At 32.6% G+C, this 21,200-nt stretch overlaps 1 protein-coding gene across 1 annotated transcript in view; it reads right to left on the bottom strand.

Annotated features, from left to right (window-relative positions):
- Positions 1–20,341, bottom strand: part of LOC127728692 (serine/arginine-rich splicing factor 4-like) — a 52,125-nt gene extending 31,784 nt beyond the window's left edge. Inside the window, exons 1-2 of the mRNA XM_052236308.1 lie at positions 19,952–20,341; positions 5,051–5,084 (exon numbers count right to left, since the gene is read on the bottom strand). Of these exons, the coding sequence (XP_052092268.1) occupies positions 5,051–5,060 (10 nt within the window). The 5' untranslated portion in view covers positions 5,061–5,084; positions 19,952–20,341. The remainder of the gene's footprint in view (positions 1–5,050; positions 5,085–19,951) is intronic.
- Positions 20,342–21,200: the final 859 nt, after the last annotated feature.

Raw genomic sequence — 21,200 nt, forward strand, 5'->3', positions numbered from 1 at the left:
AACCTCTTTCTAATTTATTAACACCAATTTCATCAGCAATCAAAGCCGGGCTTCAAAGTTATTGTGAACTACCTATTCTAGAGGTGGCATGAATCAGATGTGGATACTAAAACATTTACATATAATCTAAGACTTTTTCATCTTGCAATAGTATTAAACATTTGAATTTTCTACACTTTACACAAGTATTCCCCATTCCAAACTAATAGTCAAATTGAAAAAGTTATCCTGCTTTGTTTCATAAAATAGAATGACTAGCGTAGATACAAGCATCTTGATAAGGGAGGGATAAATCGTACTTTCTAAAAAATCACTCTGATTCTAACATAAAATTCTCTGAAACTTACATTATCAAGATGCTTGATTTCTTGATTGAAAATATGTTTGTTACGTTTGGAGGACGTGTTTTTCAACAAACAATCGGCATTCCCATGGGAACCAACTGTGCTCTTCTTTTTGTCGACTTATTTCTTTATTCATATGAGGCTGACTTCATATAGGAGCTTCTTAGGAAGAAAGAAAAGAAGTTAGAATTATCATTTAACTTCACTTTCCGCTATATAGATGATGTTCTCTCACTAAATAATTCAAAGTTTGGTGACTATGTTGAACACATTCCATCGACCTTTAAACAAAGGATATAACAGATACAGTTAAGTCTGCCTCATATCATGACTTACATTTAGAAGTTGACAATGAGGGTCGGTTGAAAATTTTACGACAAAAGAGATGATTTCAGCTCCAAATAGTGAACTTTCAATTTTAAGTAGCAACATTCCAGCAGTGCCTGTATATGGAGTATATATCTTCCAGTTGATCAATTGATACGATATTCCAGGGCTTGTTTTTTCTATCATGATGTTTTTGATAGAGGATTGCTGCTCAAAACGAAGCTATTAAACAAAGTGGCGAAGTTGAAATCATCCTTTCGTAACTTTTACGGACGCTATTACGAGTTAGTTGTCCGTTATGGAAAATCTGGTTTACAGATGACGACGGATATGTTCCAATTGTCGTAACGGCAATCCCGTCCTCTTTTCCCCGAATGTAACCTACTGAATAAGTCTTATCGCCGGGTTTGTATTTACATGAGCAACACGACGGGTGCCACATGTGGAGAAGGATCTAATAACCCTTCCGGAGCACCTTAGATCACCCCCAGTTATTGGTGGGGTTCGTGTTCCTTAGTCTTTAGTTTTGTATGTTGTAGTTTGAATGTCCCTTTCTTATCTCTCGCCTCTCTTATCCCATTTTTAAGTAACAACATACCATATACCCCTGTTCATGGCGTTTGTAAAAATATAGTTTATTGAGCTTATCTAACAGAGGTAAACGATCAACTAAAAAAACTACTCAGGCAGGGTTAAGATGAAAAACGACTGGAATTATTCCACTATAAGATCTAATGTAGACATTACACTTGTTCGGTTTAGCCATAACAATATCTATACGGTAGCCATTAGAACTTCTACAGTAGCCATCAAAACTTCTACGGTAGCCATTATCAGATCTACGGTAGCCATCACAATATCTACGGTAGTCATTACGTGTTTTGCGGTAGCAAGATCTACGGTAGGATTCAGGAGATCTACGATAGCTTTCACAAAACCTGCTGTAGCTATCGCAAGATTTACGGTAACAATCAAGAGATTCATAGTAAAAATCACCAGATCTACATAGCCATCACAAGATCTGCGATAACCAACAGGAGATCTACGATAAACATTTCAAGATCCACAATAATAATCACAAGATCTACATAGCCATCACAAGATCTTCGGTAGCCATTACAAGATCTACTGTAGCCATCACGAGATCTATAGTAGCAACCATAATATCTATGGAAGCCATCACAATATCCACGATATACATCACAAGCTCACCGATAGCTACACAAGAGTCATGGAAGCAATCACAAGATCTATAGAAGCAACCACAAGCCATCGCAAGATCCACGATATACATAACAAGATCACAGGTAGTTACACGAGATCTACGGTAGCAATCTTGAGAAGGCTTATTTTTACAGCGCCACAGCTTCCCAACCTTAGAGTTCATCCCCCGTTCTTGATTTGGTGTTTTTTCTATTAAGTTTGTCTTTTCGTTGTTTTTCCGTTTGGTTGTCTATTCGTCGTTTTTTTTTTACTTTTGATTGTGTTATTGTCTGTTTTTCTTGGATACATTTTTTTTCTATTGACTTCGAACCATTCGTAACGTCCCACCTTTTTCAGTATTTTGGCTCTATCATAGATTTCAATCTCTAATGTCATTTTTACATTGATATTGTTGATGTCATATTTATAATGTCGATAACTGCTACTACATGTAACTTAGAATCTTGATGAGTGATACTGTATTGGAATATGTTTCCTTTTTTATTCAGCTGGTCTCGCTCCGTTTAAAGTATAATAGTTTTTTTTTATTCTTATTTTCATGTTTTTTCCGGTTTCCCCCCTGACTAATGGGATATTTACTGAACGTCGGTTTACTATCTTTTAAAACAAACCCACTGTAGTCCAATGTAACTAGGTTAAACGTTCCACGAAAAAACCAGATACTTTACACAAATACAAGTATAATCAAGTCATAAATGATATCATATAATAGGTTTTTGTCAAATACAGATATCAGATGATATCTGTATTTTACAAAACCTTTCGGAATTTAGGATTCTCAACGCTCTTACTATATTTGGCCATTTTAAGCGTCACTGATGAGTCTTTCATAGACAAAACTAGCGTCTGGCGTACAAAATTTTAATCCTGGTATCTATGATGAGTATTATCACAATCGCTAGGTCGATGCCAATGCTGGTGGAAGTTTCTTCCCCGAGGGTATCACCAGCCCAGTAGTCAGCAGTTCTATGTCGTCACAGAATTATCGTTAATATCGTTATGGTCATAAGTATAGATTAACTTTTTACAAAACACTTTTCAAAATTCTAAGGATTTTCTACCCTAGGAATACATTTCCTTAACAGTATTTGACAAAACCTTTCGGAAGTTTTGAGACCTCAATACTCTTCAATCTCTTACTTTATTTGGCCCTTTTAATTTTTTTTTCATTCAAACGTCATTGCTGAATCTTTAATAGACAAAACGCACGACTGGCGTACACAACTGTAATCCTGGTATCTATTATGAGTTTATTATTATACAATAATTCCATAATGATCTGTTCAAAAGAACCAATAAATCCCAATTCTGAGCCTGTTTCTATCAAACTTTCTAGATCATGACTTAAACTGTCAATTTAATAGTATAATGTTGCTTAATAGTGGGAAGATAAATGTGCACAGTTATTTTATTGATTATACAAATAAACTTCTCTGTACGATTTAGTGTACCTTATGCGCGCTGAAATGATGCCCTCTACTTATATTTAGAATTTGATAATAAATTCAATTCGAAATACAAAAGAAATGAAATCACCCCTTCCTTAATCAATCTAAAAAAAACACCACATTTTGTAGTACAGTAGATGTTTTCACCCTTCAACATATCAGACACATTTCGATTTATCTATGATTAAAGCCAAAGGTTTTGCATTTGCCTGTAAAGAAATACTATAGAAGTTTAATTAGCAATCGATTTTTATTTGATATAGTAGTAAATTTAGTCTACATAAGTTTACAGATGTTCAATCTCATAAATCGAGGTAACAAGCAAAAACTGCGAAAAACGCAAGAACTCTAAAAAGAGTGATCCCTGGTACGTCGACAGGATAAGTGTCTCCTGCTATTTATGCATCATCGGTTAATCGGACTAAAAAGTTGTGGTCAAATTGTTAGAAAATAATAAATTTTATATGTTTGATTGACTTTAGAGTTGTCTATCTTTCAGTACTTTCTACTTTCGGATTAACTACACATACATAATGTTTAAAAAGAAGCAAATAAAGATGACGGTCGCCACTTTGTTTTTACAACAGAGATGATAGCTAAAAGTAAATTTATTTTCTTCTGTCCTATCCTGTTAATTTTTATAAGAAAAGAAAATTGAAATAGTGAGAAATGAATGTTGGGTATTGGTGTAGAAAAAGCGCGAAATTTGGAGGAAACTGTTGGTGATGAACAAAATATTATGTTCAAAATTAGCAATGGATGTTTTTCATTCGTACTATATCTAAAATTCTGGAACCGTAGAGTACCCTTAAAAATAATTTTCAATTAAAAAAAGCTGCATCACCATACGTGTTTTGCCACTGTATTCACAACCAAAGGTGTTAAAAATTTTGAATTTGACAGTTTTTTTCAACGGATTTTTAATAGTGAAAACGCAAAACCTTAAAAGCTACCATTGTCGCCTATGCAAAAAATTACTTCCTTATAACCATGTTAACGTTTAAAAAACATACTAAATTAAAGCCTTTTTAATTACTCATAAAACATGGAAATATAAAATATTGATTTAATATAACTGAAATGCAACACAATAAAATGTGCTGTTGCTCTGGGACGTATTGTGTATTGCGAACTTATCAAGTAAATCATTAAACATGCACCTGATATTTTAATTGGTAATTCTATCTTATTTAAAATGTATCCTGGTATAAAAGCAGCATGAATCATTTGAAGAATAACAACTATGATTGCATGTTGAAAATAATAATCTTCAGTTTTACCACCGATTGAGCACCAACGTCAGTAATGAGCAACACGACGGGTGCCGCTAGTGAAACGGGATCTTCGTACTATTCCAGAGCCCCTGAGATCCACACAGATTTTGGTTGAGTTCGTGTTGCGCATTCTTTAGTTTAATATGTAGTGTTTTGTAGACTTTTGTTTGTCTTGATGTCGTTTTTGAAAATCTTTTTTCTAGGACTTTTTTCGATTGTCAATTTGGTATCTTCTTCCTTTTTTCTTGACTCAAATCTTGTAGTTGAAAAGATGCTTTCGTACACATCTTTCAGTTTCAGACTTTTCAATTCAACCAGTGCGCATTCGTTGGTAATACTGAAGATTATTTTCAACATGTAATTATAATTACTAATCCGTTCAATTTAGTTCATGTTCTTAAAAACCAAAGTAAATTGATAAAATGTTACTCACCTTCCGTCATGATGTTAACGTGTGTTAAAGCAATCTAAAATATATAAAAAAAATAAGTTAATGAGACATTGTAATTTCATTATATTAATTGGATTATTTGATTACTCCTCGGGAGCACCTGAAATTACCCCCGTTTTTTTGTGGGGTTCTTGTTGCTCAATCTAGTTTTCTATGTTGTGTTTTGTGTACTGTTGTTTATCTTTTTGTCGTTACGTTTTTTTGCCATGGCATTGTCAGTTTGTTTTTGACTAATGAGTTTGCACATGCCTTTGGTATCTTTCGCTTCTTTTTTGCAACAAAGTTGTAAGTTTATATTGCCACAACTTAAGAACAAGGAGATGTATTTTCATTGCAAATGCAGATCCCCAGCTATTGACTAAAGACCAAGCATGTTACATCAACAGATTATCGTAATATTTACAAGGTACGAAAAGCTACAAAATAGGCCGATTAAGGTAAAATTGCAAAACAATTTATAGATCAATAAAATCTGTCTTGGTGCTCATGCTAATACCATTCCGTTGGTAGTTTAATTTGGAAGGTCACATTCGAGAAAAAGAAGACGTTATTGAGGTTACGACAATTTAAACATATCCGTCGTAATCTGTAGCCAACTCGTCATGGGGTCAATAAAGTTTTGTATTGTATAACTGAACTTTGATATATTAGATATTCGGCTGCTTCAATCATGCCAAAAGAAAAGCCTGTGTTGTTTGATTGATATACCATTCATGCTGACCACGAATACGTGATAAAAACAATGAGATCTTATCCTTCAACTAAACAATGATGCAAATGTAATGAAACAAACAATAGGTAAAATTAAATCGACGGACTTCAGTCATCACTGAGATATTTTCGCCAGCACCACCAAGAAAAATACCCAAATGTACATAACAATGAGATTCAAAGCAAAATGCTGTGTGGATGCGGTAAAATGTGTCCCCGTGCTTATGGTGTATGCCCTTATATTTTACAGTTATTGGCACTCATACCACATCTCCTCATTTTTATAAAGCAACCAAAGGTGTTGAAAGTTAAGAGTTTGACATTTTTCAACGGATTTTTTTATGGTGAAAACGCAAAACCTTAAAAGCTACAATTGTCGCCTATGCAAATAATTACTACCTTATACCCTGTAAACGTTTAAAACACAAATTAAACTAAAGCCTTTTAAATTACTCAGAAAATATGGAAATATGAAAAATTGATTTAGTATAACTGAAATACAATACAATTAAAAGAGTTGTTGATCAGGGACGTATTATGTATCGATAACTTATTAAGTAAATCATTAAACATGCACTCTCTTTTTTAATCATAGTAAGGCTAGTTAAAAGCACAGAAGGATAAGTTGTAGAAAACTTCATAGAAACCAAGATGGAAAGATATTTGACGTTCTATATTGTGTAGTTTAGGTAACTAAAAAATAGTAGTGTGCTTCTAATATTCAGATGAGGCCTTAAGATACAATGGGGTAGTGACATGGTTGGTTACTTTTTGTCCCTTTGTGTGAGCTCCAGGGCTTGAAGGTAGAAGAATTTATAGTTTCATTCTTGTGTAGCATTTACGTCACACCACTACCACTTTGTTGGCTGCTTAGTGGGTGCAACTTCATACAAAACGCTTTGCGAGTACTTGAACTTTGTTTTTAATACTAGAAATAAGCATGTTTCTTACCCTTTTATCTTCATGAAACAACATGAGAACACACTATCAAAATATTGTTTGAAAAAGCTTGACTCATCAAATTGGCACTTAGCACAAAAAACATCCCAGACAAACAAAAAACGCAAAATACCGATGTAAGAGTAGTTGCAGTTACTGAAAGCTAGTCCAATGCCAAATCCAACTATAAATAATCCTTGTTTCCCCAGGCTAAAAGCTTAATCAATACACATCATGATTGGTGTAAAGACGTCATAAAAACAGACCGAGAAAAGCATGAACAGCTATTAAAGAATAAAGACAAGGATTTAAGTAATTAGCGGTAACCAAATGTCTGACTTTTTTGCTTTTTTCATATAAGATGCGTAGTCAGTCTAGAATTACGACACGACATTTAAATGCCAGTCATGAATTGTTAATGTATAATCACCACTCTATAAATGTTAATTCTAAATCAACACGATACAATTAGTTCTTTCTCCACATCAACTCAGTATACAAAGTTCATCAATTCATCAACATCCTTCACGGTGAGTGAAGCTGAAATGCTCTTAAAATAATTAACTCCATTATAAGGTCTTTCCACTTTTCTGTGGAAAGACCTATTGTTTTTGTTCTGATTATTATTATTATTTTCTTATGCCAAATTTTATTTTCGCGTAACATTTTTGTTTCGCAATATGTCGCTAAGATATTTCTTATATAGTATCATACAGTTTATGCGCTTTTTATTTTCACCCATTCTAAGCCGAACAATTTTCTTTGTAAGAGTTATCTCCCCAAACACTGTTTTTCTTGTGACTACATCTACTCCGTAACGGCAAAAGAAAGCGACAAATTTATTTTATAAAATTGCTCGTTATATCCTTCGCATGATTTGTCCTATTTGACCGAAGCGATATGAACATTCCATATGAGAGTTATTTCCCCTTATGCATGTGATATAAGTAATATGCATTTCTAACTGGTAAACCATAAGTGATAGAGACCTAGGGTCTTTTGATTTGAGGTCCTTGGTCCAAAAAAATGAAAATTAGGTCAAGGTCAAAGGTCAAGGTCACATTCTAAATTTTGATTTTGGCTTATTTTCACTTACTTCCAAAAACCGTACAAGATATCGACAAAATATTTTTACTAAATTGTAAGTTGCGACATGTCGTAACACATGAATTTTGGTTGAAAGGGTACGTTGACCGTAAAAGAGAGTGTTCTCCCTTTTTATATTTAAAATTACATGTATGGTGGTATAACTCATTTACCAAGTATAATAAAGACCTAGGGTAATATGATTAAAGGACCTTGGTGTGTGACCTTGAAATTGAGCTCAAGGTCAAAGTTAAATTTGATGTTCTAGATTTTGACCTTTGCTTTAACTTCATATTTAAACACGATAAAGCCATGGAACTTTTTTTTATAAGTTGCAATTTACATGACCTTGAAAAGCCAACCGGAAGTGACCTTGTGTACACTGGAAATAGCTTTGTTTTGTACTTATTTGATGTAAAGTGTATTGAACAATATATTTTTGGAATCAGTATCAAGTAAACTATCAAAAAAAAAGCGGAAGTGACATATTTCAAACCGGAAGTAACAATTTATCTCCTTTATTTAGAAAAAAATGTATAGAAACCATATATTTTTGGAATCAGTTTACAATAAGCTATCATTTGACGCTGGATATGATATTTCAAACTGAATTTTCATAGTTCTATTTCAAAATTGATCTGTATGGGTGGAAAGACCTTCAATTGTTCTCTGAACAATTGGTTTTTAATTTTATATGCTCTATTACAAAAAAAAAATGACACTTCCTTCAATTTTAATAAGGAAACTAGTTAAAAAAACCAGAAAGATTAGTTGAAGGACACTTATTAGAAGCCGAGAGTAAACGATATTGGATGTTTTGTATGTAGTTTAGGTAGCCAATACATAGTAGAGGCTTTCAAATGTTCAGAAGAGACCTAAAGATGTGGTAATGATATGATTGTCTAGAACGTAAGTATCAGTGTAGGTGTAATACCACCAAATCATAGTACGTCACATCCAGTTGCATACGAAAAAGGGTCGAAAAAAAATATTCCCTTGAATTTGACAGTTGTAGGTAATTAATCCTACATTTCATTGCAGTAAAAAATGTCTGGGTCATAAACATATATCTTGGGTATTTCAAAGCACCATTATGTTTTTATTTTGGGTTTCTATAGAATATTTTGGAGACTTGAGGTTACATGGTTACTAAAGCTTGTACATGTACACAGGTAAAAAAGAGGTGACAATTTGATAGGTTAACTTCCCGTGATGGTTATTTTCTTATATGCAATGAAATGTTATGTGAAATTTTGTCTAGAGTACTGGACAGGATAAAATTTACTCATGCCAAGTATTTCTTCATTTGAAACAAAGATGAATTCTGCACAATTTTTGAAAAGTGCAAATTTAACAAAGACTAATAGGGGAAAATCAATGGTGGTATTACACCTGTAGCACAAGGCATTGAAAGTAGACGAATGTTTCTTTTCGTGTAGTATTCTTCCGTAACTCTCTTACCTGAAACAGTAAGTTTACAATGTTAACCTGACTGGACGTAACTCGGAATGATAATATCTGGCATATTGTTAAATGAAAAAAGGAAATAAAACAACATTGTGATTAAAGGAAGTAGTTTAAATGAAAGGTTAAAATTAACGATATCTCGAATTTGTTCGAAAACCAGTGTTGATCGAAAGTTTTTATAAAAGTTTTGTTCATTGCACATATGAATTATTTGCAAAAGTCCACTGTACGCACTTCTATACTTGAAACTCAAGCACCGGGGGACATTTGAACCTATTCATTAATTAGATAAAGAAAGAAAAAGGTAACCACATCATGATGTATATATCACCAGAATAGCTCATACCTTCTTTTTATGATTAATAAGTCTTTACGAAATTCAAGAAGGCAAACCAATGTCAGGTATTATGAATAGGTTATAGACATTTGACTTGGCAACCAATCATATACACCTCAGACAGTTACTAAATAGTAAATTCCTTAGTCTGGGTTATTGTTTTTTGAATTTTAGCCAAAGATGAAGAACTGGATCTTCCTTTTCTCTATTAGGTACCCAAAATACACAAATGTACTTAAAAAGAATGTTATATTACTGGGTCTGTCAAATGCTTTACGAAATCTATTAAAAATTATTAACATTAATATCATCAGCAAGCAAAGCTGGGCTTCAAAATTACTGTGAAACATCCGACTTAAGGGTGTATATCAGATGCTAATATTCATTGAAAGAATAAGTCAAAATTCAAATTTGAAAAAGGGACAAATTATAATTTAAAAAAACCACTGTGATCCAAACAAAACGTTTTCTGAAACCAAAATCAATAATATGCTACATTTTGTTTTATTGACAACCTATCTGTTACCTTTGGAAAACGTGAATCCAAACAGACAATACAATCAGCATTCCTATGACCGGGAGCCAACTGATATCATCTTATTACCAAGTCAGGAATATGACAGTTGTTTTTCACTCGTTTTTTGATTGATAACGTTTGATTTTGTCAGTTTTTATAGACTTCCCTTTTTTAAATTGCCTGGGAGTTTGGTGTTTTTTATACTTCTTTGCAAGAGACAGACTTCATGCAAGGACTTAGAAAAAAATTGAATAAAACAGCTAGCATTACTCTTTAACTTCACGTTTCGCTATATGGGTAGTGTCCGTCACCTTATAATTCAATTAGGTGACTTTGTTTATTGCGTCTATCTCATTGGACTAAAAATAAAAGAGATATTAGATACAGTTTAGGTTGCTTCATACGTTGAATTGGATCTTTAAATAGACAATGAGGGCAGGTTAAAAGCTCATCTTAATGACAACAGAAATGATTTCAATCTTCTCAGTATGGCCTTTCCATTACATTCCAGCAGCGGTTGCATATGTAGTATATATCTTCCAGTTAACTTGATGGTGGTTTATTGAATTCTGTTTGTCATTCCTTCCTTTATCTCTTTAATCTCGTTAATCGACCAGAAAGCGACAAAACAAGGTTACGAACAAAACTTATGGAATCACACGCACTCCAAAAAGAAGTGCGAATGGTGCATCGACAGGTTAAGCATCTCCTGCTATGCACGCGTCACACGTCTTATGAATTCACACTCAATACAAAAGATTGTAAAAACGTAACAATCGGTAAAAATACTACGACTTTACTGGTATCTAAAGATTTAAGACCGCAAAAATATGTCGGTTGCGACACCGACACATTGTATTGGTTAACAAATTCATGATGGAGACAGAACAAACGTACTGTTAATTTCAGTCGTACCTAATGAAGTTCGTTTAGCGTGAGCATGCACGAGAGTAACATATTAACTGAGATGTAACTAAAACGTACCATGGCTTATATCCTCGTTAGTAACTTACTTCAAACTCCTTTAAACTTTTTAGTGTAGTTTGCATTACTCAATCTTTAGGATTTTTTTTCATTTGACTTTTTTCTATGTTGTGTCTTGTCTTTGCCTATTTCAGGGTTCCAACCTTGCAAGACACAAGATAATTTACCCTTAATATTTCTAATATATAGTTACGAAGTGGAAAAATGAATAAGCGCTTCGTTCGTGACATGTTATTTTTATTTAGTAGCACTATGATAACACTTCTGGTTGACTGTTACTCACAAGGGTATCATAGCATAGTAGTTTGTAGGTATTGACTTGATTGATAACAAACCTTAATAATAAAATTCCCCGTCGATAAATTGAGAAATTATAAAAAAATAAGGTAACAACTCCTTCATGCAAAATTGACCTTTGATGCAATTGGAAATTCATTTAGGTCCTTTTCAGTCATATAGCCCTCAAAGATTCTACGTAATCATACATTATTGGCATTCAAAAATTTGAACGTTTTTGAAGAGTTGAAATCCAGGAAAGCGCTTCCGACGCACGGAAATAAGCGGGTTTTTGTTCATATAAAAGATCAAAGCCAATGTCGGTGAACTAATTTTCTTTAGAGAAAAGCATGTACATATATATATAATTTGTATACATAACAACGAGAGATTGGAAGTAACCTTACTTTCTATAGGATGAATAACAATATATTGCAATGATCTGAGCAAGTAATAATTGCTAGTACATTTGGCGGTGACTTACTTATAATCACTGTTACACTTAAATGATTTTTTTCTCATAGATTTTCTGTTCCTCAAAGTATATTTATGAACTCTTTTTAAAGAACCATAACAGTTTCTAGGTCTTTTTACTTTTTTTTAAAGAAAACAAATACTTGATAAGTTAACTTTAGGATTAACTTATCATGAATTGTAAGGATGCCATTAGCCAGCTTCATTTTTACACGACAATAGATCGCGCTTGATATTTAAAGATACATTTATGCGATCTTATATTGTTGAAGCAATGAAATTACAAGAAATCTCAAGCATTCACAGTTATGTTCGAATCTGCCTTTTGTTATGTTTTGAAAATCAGGAACGGAAATACATTCTTTTAATTCGTGTTGACTAATTTTGTAACAGTTGAATAACACAAATGCCATCAAGTACAATTCAATTATTTGTATAAAAATCGTCTTAGGTCCAATAGTTTCAATATTGGAAGCAAACTGACATCAGGCACGACTTCAAAATAAAAGCATTCAAATGCATATACGAATAGGTAAGTTAATCAGCGGATTTTCCCACAATAAAGTATTTTACATGATTAAACACAAACATAACACATTTGACGTAATTTGTAATCGTAGTCATTAGTTTGTTAATGGTTTTGTCGTTCTGAAAACCTGAAACAGCGATTATCGATCGAAAAAAGTTTATCATTTCAATAATTTGCATTTAGAAGCTCATTGAACAATCCTTGCCATTAACCAGTCATTTTTGCATCGCTTCACATAATAAGAATTAGTGCATTTCAAAACAAGTTTCAAATATAAATTGGTTTCATTTTTCTATTGACACCAGTCAAAATGAAAACTTTCGATCTCTACTTTTCATGCTAACATTTGATTATATTCTCGTTTCGAATTTTTCAGAAATTAAGGAGAAAGGGGACATCGTCTACTGATGATGTAATAAACGAAATTGTACAGAATCATTTTTGAAATTTCATTTATTTTGGTTAAAGATAATCTATTTGCTCAAAGAGACAAACATGATCGGACACAAGTTTTACCAACTTATGAAGTTTTTCTCCTTTATATAATGTAACAATAAAATGCAGATCATGTGTGGTAGAGTAGACCTTAAGGTATTAGCTTGTATGGCATTGGTATTAAATGTAATGGTCCTCAATGCTCTTTCACTACGTTATCTAAACTTTTTTTTATTCGAGCGCCTCTAATGAGTCTTTTGTAGACGAAACGCACGTTTGGCATACAAAATTTGAAACCTAGTATCTATGATGAGTTTCTTTTAACGTGAAAAAGTCAACTTTATTGCATAGTCTAAGTAGACGCGTGTTGTAATAAAATAATATTGTTGTTTGACAGACCATACAGGAAAATGCTAGAAGCTTTTTTCCTCTAAATTCAATTCATATCCCTTCCGTCATATACATATGTGTTACAATTTAGATGACTTAGTTATACCATTTATTTGTTTTTATTTGATTAGATAAATATGTTTTGCACTATTTCTAATTAATCACTTGCCATTTCCACCGAAATCTAATAAATAACACACTAAGAAATAAGCTATTGATTATTTAAGTTAATTAAAACTACTCGTCATTCAATCCATGCACTACTGTAAAATCTGTCAAAATGTTATATGTAATTATCCATAACATACTCAACATAACCTGAATTAAAAATGTCGATTTTAAAAGTTAAAAACATATTCCTTAATTTGAAATATTTTTCAATTTTTTTTAACGGCAAATTTCAATCAAACAATGTCCGTATTTTCCTGCCAGTACCGGAGTAATGATGTATCAATCTTTTGGGCTTATTGTATAATTTGTCAATCTATATAACTTTATTTTCATCGGCAATTTAAGACTTTGTTTGTCTTCTTTCCATTGAATACATTTAAACTCAACTATTTAAAGAAAAACACAACACAAACTTATGTTTGTTGACTAGCTCGTGTACTGCAAATTGTGAGCTGCCGATTTAATAAGACAAATGATCAATATAAACATATTATACACCATACAATGTGAATACAATATCTTAATTGTTCAAGAAAAATAAACTCATGTTAACCCTTTGTATTTGAATAACTGAATAACTGAATGTTCCGTGGCCGATCAGGAAAAACCCATTTGGGAAACCTGTGTCCTTTTGTCAATGCCAACGAAACTCTAAGTGTTGGACCTCACTTGTCAAATGAGAAAAAGAAAAAACATAATTTTGTTTGTAAATATTGAAAATAGAAAAGAAATCCAGTCATTAGGACTCGGCGGCTATAAAATATTTGGTACAAAAGTCGAGATACGATTACGTTTGTATAGCCATTCCACCTACATAAAAATCAATATATTTATCAAAATACAAAATTATGCAAATCTTTTTTCCTTAAAAAACCCTTAAAAAATATGATGTTCACAGTACGAAGTACAGACTAGAATTAAATATACATTGTATAAAACCGTCGCTTTACAACCTAATTTTTTGGCGACAAAAATTCCTAAGCCTACACTTACATGTATTACACATGCGCAAGAAGACAATCAATTCCCGTTATACTTATGTGCCTCGGAAATTTTTTATTCTATTATGTTATTCTTTAAAATAGCTTGAGATTACAACAGCGTGTATGTAACAAAGCAGTCATGTTTAGGCATTAAAAGCGACTTATTAAAAACATCTGTTTAATAGCTGCATCATTTGTACACACCCCACATTAGTCGATCAATGATAATTTAAACATTATATACTTGAAGACTGTCATTGGTTGAAACTTTAAATTTAAGTAAAATTGCCATAATTAGTCTAAAATGTCAGCTGTATCCTGATCATGAAGTCATAATCACCTTGTGTAATATACCAAGAAACAGGCGATAAAAGAGAGGCGAAAGATACCAAAGGGATATTTAAACTCATAAGTCGAAAAAAAAGTCGAAAAAAACCCCGACAATTCCATGACAAAAAACGAAAAACGACGAAAAGACAAACATCAGTACACAAAACAAAAGTAGAAAAACAAAAGACTGAGCAATACGAACCCCACAAAAACCGGGAGTGATCTCAGGTGTTCCTGAAGTGTAAACAGATCCTGCTCCACATGTGGCACTCATGAAAGTGATCACAATAATTGGAACATATCCGTCATCATCTGTGAAACTTATTTTCCAAAACGGTCAACCAACTTGTGATGGTGTCCGTAAAATTTACGGTGGGATGATTTCAACTTCACCAGTTGTAACTAGTTGTCAATAGCTTCCTTGTTAGCAGCAACCCTCTATCAAGGAAATTTTGATAGGAAATGCGAGCTCTTGAATATTGTATCAACTGGGAAATGTATACTCCACATACAAGTGCTGCTGGAGTGTTGCTAAGATTGCACCAGTTTTTTGTGGGGTTCGTGTTGCTCAGTCTTTAGTTTTCTATGTTGCGTTTTGTGTACTATTGTTTGTCTGTTTGTCTGTTTGTCTGTTTGTCTGTTTGTCTTTTTCTTTTTTAGCCATGGCGTTGTCAGTTTATTTTCGACTTATGAGTTTGAATGTCCCTTTGGTATCTTTCGCCTTTCTTTTGCTGCATAGAAATAAAAAGTTCACAATCGGGAATCTGTAATCATCTCTTTTTGTTCTTAACCGACCCTCATTAGCAATTTCTTGATGTAATTCAAAATATCAGGCAGGCTTAAATGTATATATTGTGTCCTTTATTTCAAGTTCGAGGGGATAGATGCGTTCAACATTGTCACAAAACTTTGAATGATGTAGTGAGAGGGCATCATCTTTAAAGCGAAACGTAAAGTTAAAGGATAATGCTAGCTTCTTTTCATTCTTCATAAGAAACTCCTATTTGAAGTCAGACTAACAGACTAATAAATATAAAAGATCAAGTCGGCAAGAAGAGGAGCGCAATTGGTTTCCGTTAGAATTTCGATTGTGTTTTGAAAAAGAAGTTCTCCAAACGTAACAAATAATGTTGTCAATCAAGAAATCAAGCATCTTGATAAAGTCAGTTTGAAAGAATTTTTTGTTTGAATCAGAATTACTTTTTTTACAAAGTACGATTTATCCCTCCCTAAGACAAGATACTTGTATCTACGTTGGCCATTCTTTATAATGAGACAAACCTATTCTTTCAGTTTGTCTTTTAGTTTGGAATAGATAATTTTAATGCTGTTGCAAGAGGAAAAAGAGACTTTGATTGTATGTACTCTAACAGATCTTTCGAATTTTTAAGACGTGAAAGAGTTAACGGTGTAATTTATATTTTTGGAAATGTGGGCTATTGAATAACGAGATAAGAAGAATGGAAAATCACAAAATTAAACATAGGTTACAATGCTAGTATTCGGAAAGATTGAAGCAAACATCAAGTTCGGCAATCGGCGAAAATAAGGAACAAACACCTCAGACACAAATGAAAATATCTTCTGCATGGTACATGTCAAATCTATATAACTTATCTTTTTTAAGCTTATCTCAAATTTGTATAATACATTCAATTTAAAGCTCATGGCTCTCATTTAAGTGTAGTTGTCTTCCTAAATATTTTGCTAAACATTGGAAAGGATATTCACGAATATTGGTGACTACGTCCCGTGTAGAATAGCATGATATACGAGCAATCAAAGACATAATTTGCCGTTTTTTTGCATTCTTTTTGCAGATGTACAAATGTAGCTTTTTTTTTAGCATTCTTGATTATTTTAGTTTGAGGTTTATGAATTGAATAATTATTCATATAATTTTGAGGATCTCCCGAAATATTTCCGTTGTATTTACTTCTCAACAAACTTTGATGCAAGTATGAAGAACAAATCTTTTATTCATGTTGTCAACATGTTAGTTCAACAACAGATTATTAATGGTACCTTAATACTATAATAATCTCATCAGTTACAACAGGAAACGAAATAAAAAGAAAAAAAAGAAAGAAATACCATCAGTCTAAACAAACGAAAGATTGATAACTACAATATACATAACAATAAATATTATCACCTAGCAGTATTGATTTCTTAAATAACAACGCATATCATCGTCTAAGCAATCGAATGTGTCACGTATGTGAAAAGAGACTGGTAATAAACTTGAAATTACAACCATTCCAATATGAAATATTTATTATTGATTTCAGCTTCATTAAGGAATAGGTTGTAATTCCAATTAATCTACAATTTATTTTAAGCAGTGGGTCGTTAAACTCACTTTGCAATTCCCAACATGAATTTTTACGACAAAAGCTTCTAATAAGTTTCCTGAATACAAGTTGTATTGATGGGTTTTAGTATGTTAGCAATTCAAAATTTACAAATTCAAAAGTAAGGCAAATTGTTACATTCGATTGATCCTGTAATTCGATATTTGCCTCCTTTCACACTGTAACCTTATTTATCATTAACAAAAAAAGTCTGTATTTATGCCGTATTTCTTTAATAGTAGTTATCATAGGTCACAGGTGAACATAGTTAATTTGTATATATGTTAGAGTCAAATCTATGTCCGGCCTCAAATCTGTGTCCTGTGACGTAATGATACCCAAATCTGTTGCCCTTTTTCAAGTCTCAAATATATGTCCTGTCGTCAGACTTGTGTCCCATGACGTCATGACACTCAAATCTGCTGCTCTTTGTTTATTCAAATCCGTGTTCTGTGTATGAAGTAGTATTTCAGTAATGTGACGTGACAACACAATAGATAACAAACTGTACAAATCAGTTGGAAAGGACTCGACTCATCAGATTGACACAAAACACACAATTCAACAAAACATAAAGGTAAAAGATATAAATCTATTTTACCGTTTGGCCTTCAAGAATTCTTTGCAACTAATTTGACGAACTAATAAATGGGATTTTGACTAATATGTCTATATTAAGAGAAAAATAAAGTTTACACTGTTTAACAATTTCTTTAATTCAAACATAATTTAAAAAAAAAAACTTGACAATAAGGCTAACTAATAACTGAAAGATAAAAAGTATAGTTTTTTTTTTTCAAAAACTTTTTTATATGCAAGAAATTGTAAGCGCATTGGTAAAGGAGGTGAACTGGGTGTAACTGATTCCTACTTTCCTTCACCTACTCCAACTTCCCTCCTCCTTACTATCAAACGATAATAGGTCAAAGATAATGGCAACAGTAGTATACCGCTGTTCAATAGTCATAAATCGATTAAGCGAAAACAAAACTTTTCTATCATATCAATATTTGTTACTCCCACTCTTTTCTCATTTCGCCCCTTCTCTCCCCTGGATTCCCTCCCCAATTCCAGGTTCCCTTATCCCTGTCTAACCCCTCAATATGCATAGTTTTGCACACGTCAAAGTTCCAATGGGATTAGCTGATGTCGATTTAATTCGAAAATGAAATCTTTGACAACAAAAATGTTTCCTCAAGACGTTTTGACGTACTGAATACAACTGTACTGAATAGATATCAAAATCTATTTATCAGCAATCAAAATACAAACAAGCATTTTTCTGAAACTGAAATTTTGATTTTTGATTGAAAACATGTTTGTTATGTTTGGTGGACGTACTTTTAACAAACAACCGGCAATCACATGGGAACAATCTATGCTCCTCTTCTTGCCGACTTGTGACTTAATCCATGTAAGGCGGAGTTCATACAAGAGTTTCTAAGGACGAAGATAAGCTAGAATTATATTTTAACGATTTATCGTTCCGCTGAATAAACAATGTCACTAATTATTCAAAGTTTGGTGACTATGTTAAACGCATCTTTCCAATTGAATTTTTTATGAAAGAGACATCATACACAGTTAAGTCTGCCTCGTATCTTTACTTTTAGAAATTGAAAGTAAGAGTAAGAGTCGGTTGAGAACTGAAATTTACGACAAAATAGATGATTCCAGCTTTCACCTCTTGAAAGTTCCACTTCTTAGAAGCAACATTCGAGACGCGCCGACAGATGATAAGATAATCAAGAGGCATTATTTTCTATCATAATTTTCTTTCTAGAGGGTTGCTTCTTACAAGAAAGTTATTTAAACAAGGGTTTCTAGTTCAAAAGCCGAAGTCACTCCTTCGAGAATGTTCGGACGCAATTATGATTTGATTGATCGTTATGGAATATCTTTGATATTGATATCACCGAATTTGTAGTTTCCATAATCGACTGATGCCATATGTAGAACAAGATCAGCTTATCCATCCAATGTACCGGAGATAACCTCTGTTTTTGCGAGGTTCCTTTTGCTCAGTCGTTTTTGAGGTTTGCCTTGTCTTGGCGGTTTTTCTTCGACTTAGGTATCGTCTGCATTTTTTTTAACTTCTGAGACTCATTCATTGCGGGAAAAATATACATACATACCAAAATTTTTATGTGTTTTTTTTAATAGAAGATAAAATATGTCCATTCAAACTATGTGTCCACACAATGCACAATAAACATTTAAAGAAAAAGATGAAGGAATTGTATTTTATGAAGTAGCTGTTTTTTAGATTAAACCTTTAAAATCTTAATCTTTGATCGTGAAACAAGATGGGTCATCTTTAATAATAGTATGCCTTAACCCCTTACGGAACATTAATCCTAGTTAGTTTTTGCTAGATTTTATCGCAGAAAATAATAATATGTTCATGCTCAAGTCGGAAACTGTTTAGAAATCTCAAGTAAGAGAAGTGGTGAAACGCCAATGAAACACCAAAAACTAAAGAAATCAAAGTTAAACAAATGGCTTTCGAAACGCTGAACAGAAGTGTCTTTACAATATGTCAAACCAAGAAATTTGAAAATAAATTTTACTGCGTATCTGATGAAGGTATTTCCAGAAAGAAACACAGGTTTTGAACGTGAATATCGTATTATTTTTTGTTCAAAACGCTTTGATATTTCGGAAAAAAGAACAAATAAAAGTTCACAGCTTTGCTGCATATTCGAATCCTTTATCATTGTTCTTTGTGAAGATGTTTCTTAATCCCAGTCGCCAAGGTTTGCGGCACTCGTCTAAAACTTATTAGTTCTTTCTATTTCCTTATTATACTGAAAATCCAACATTTGTAGTAGACATATATCATATGCAAGGAAAAACTCATTTTAACCGAAGAGTAAAAAAACAGTATAGAAGGTACTTACCAGTATTTTCCAATAGCTGCTGTAAAATCCTATACTTCCTTTGACGATTTTATTCTCTGAACAATTATTTTCCGAAGCGTTGATATCATACCCGATTCGCTGATAAGCTTTAATACTTTTTTCAATTTTTTAAGGAAAACATATAAATCCTTAGAACATTAAGTTTTAATAACAGCTAATCCGTTAACAATAGTACATTATTATATGCTTCTTTTCAGATTGTTTTATCTAGACTCGGAGCCAATCAAATTGCGACATAAAACAAGGAGACGGCGATGATTGAAATTGACTGTATGCAGACTGATTCAGATTATAGGTGTAGTTTTAATAATGTTTCATCGGAATAATCACACGGAAACAGAGAGATTTTATGTGACTGTTTTTGTCCACTTGAAATTCTAAGTATTCTTACTGATTCAAACGCTGATACACAAAACACCGAATTATCTTCTTGTAACAGGAACAAAATGTTAAATCTAATTGATATTTAGTTTTAAAAATGTAAAAACCGTATAATTATAGCATTTAGATAATGGAAGTCATCACGAAATCATTTTTTATTAATCATTTTTATTATTTTGTTGATGAAGTTTAAATTTTTTATGAATTATACGGCTTGAAGCGTAACAGTGTTGTATTTACTTCTAATCCGTTAAACGTAATGCTACACTGGATATTTTTGAAAAAAACATTGATTGAATTTTAGTAGTGTATTCGATATAACTTGTATATTCATAATTGTTTTTTCGTTTTGTTTTCTTTCCGACAGTGCATGTAGTTGATTTCCACCAGAGTGACACGAATACTAATAAATCCCTATGATTGGTGGATGGCAATTTATTCATGTCTTACTTTACCTTAATGTTGAACCTATTGATAACATCAGTAAGTTAGAGGGAAATGATAGTTAAACCCGGTTAAGCACGAATTTTATTTAATAAAAGCAAAAGTAAATAGGAAAACATCCCCTTTTCATCTTTCTTTTTCTAATTTCGAAGATTTGGGTTTGTGTAAAGGTCAACTGAATTTATAAAAGTAACCTCGGCTCCTTTGTCATTTTACTGCTAACGACTTGGAAGATTTAAATGGGAAATATTGAAACAATTACTAATTGTAACAACAAAAACTTGTTACAGGTACAGTAAAAAATATATACCTAAAGTTCTAAATAAGTAATAGTGTTTATAGACCAACAGTTGTGATAAATACATTTACAGACAAATGAGTTGTACAATTTCAGTTGCAAAGT

This window comes from Mytilus californianus, unplaced genomic scaffold, assembly GCF_021869535.1.
Source record: "Mytilus californianus isolate M0D057914Y unplaced genomic scaffold, xbMytCali1.0.p SCAF_2, whole genome shotgun sequence".
Lineage (NCBI taxonomy): Eukaryota > Metazoa > Mollusca > Bivalvia > Mytilida > Mytilidae > Mytilus > Mytilus californianus.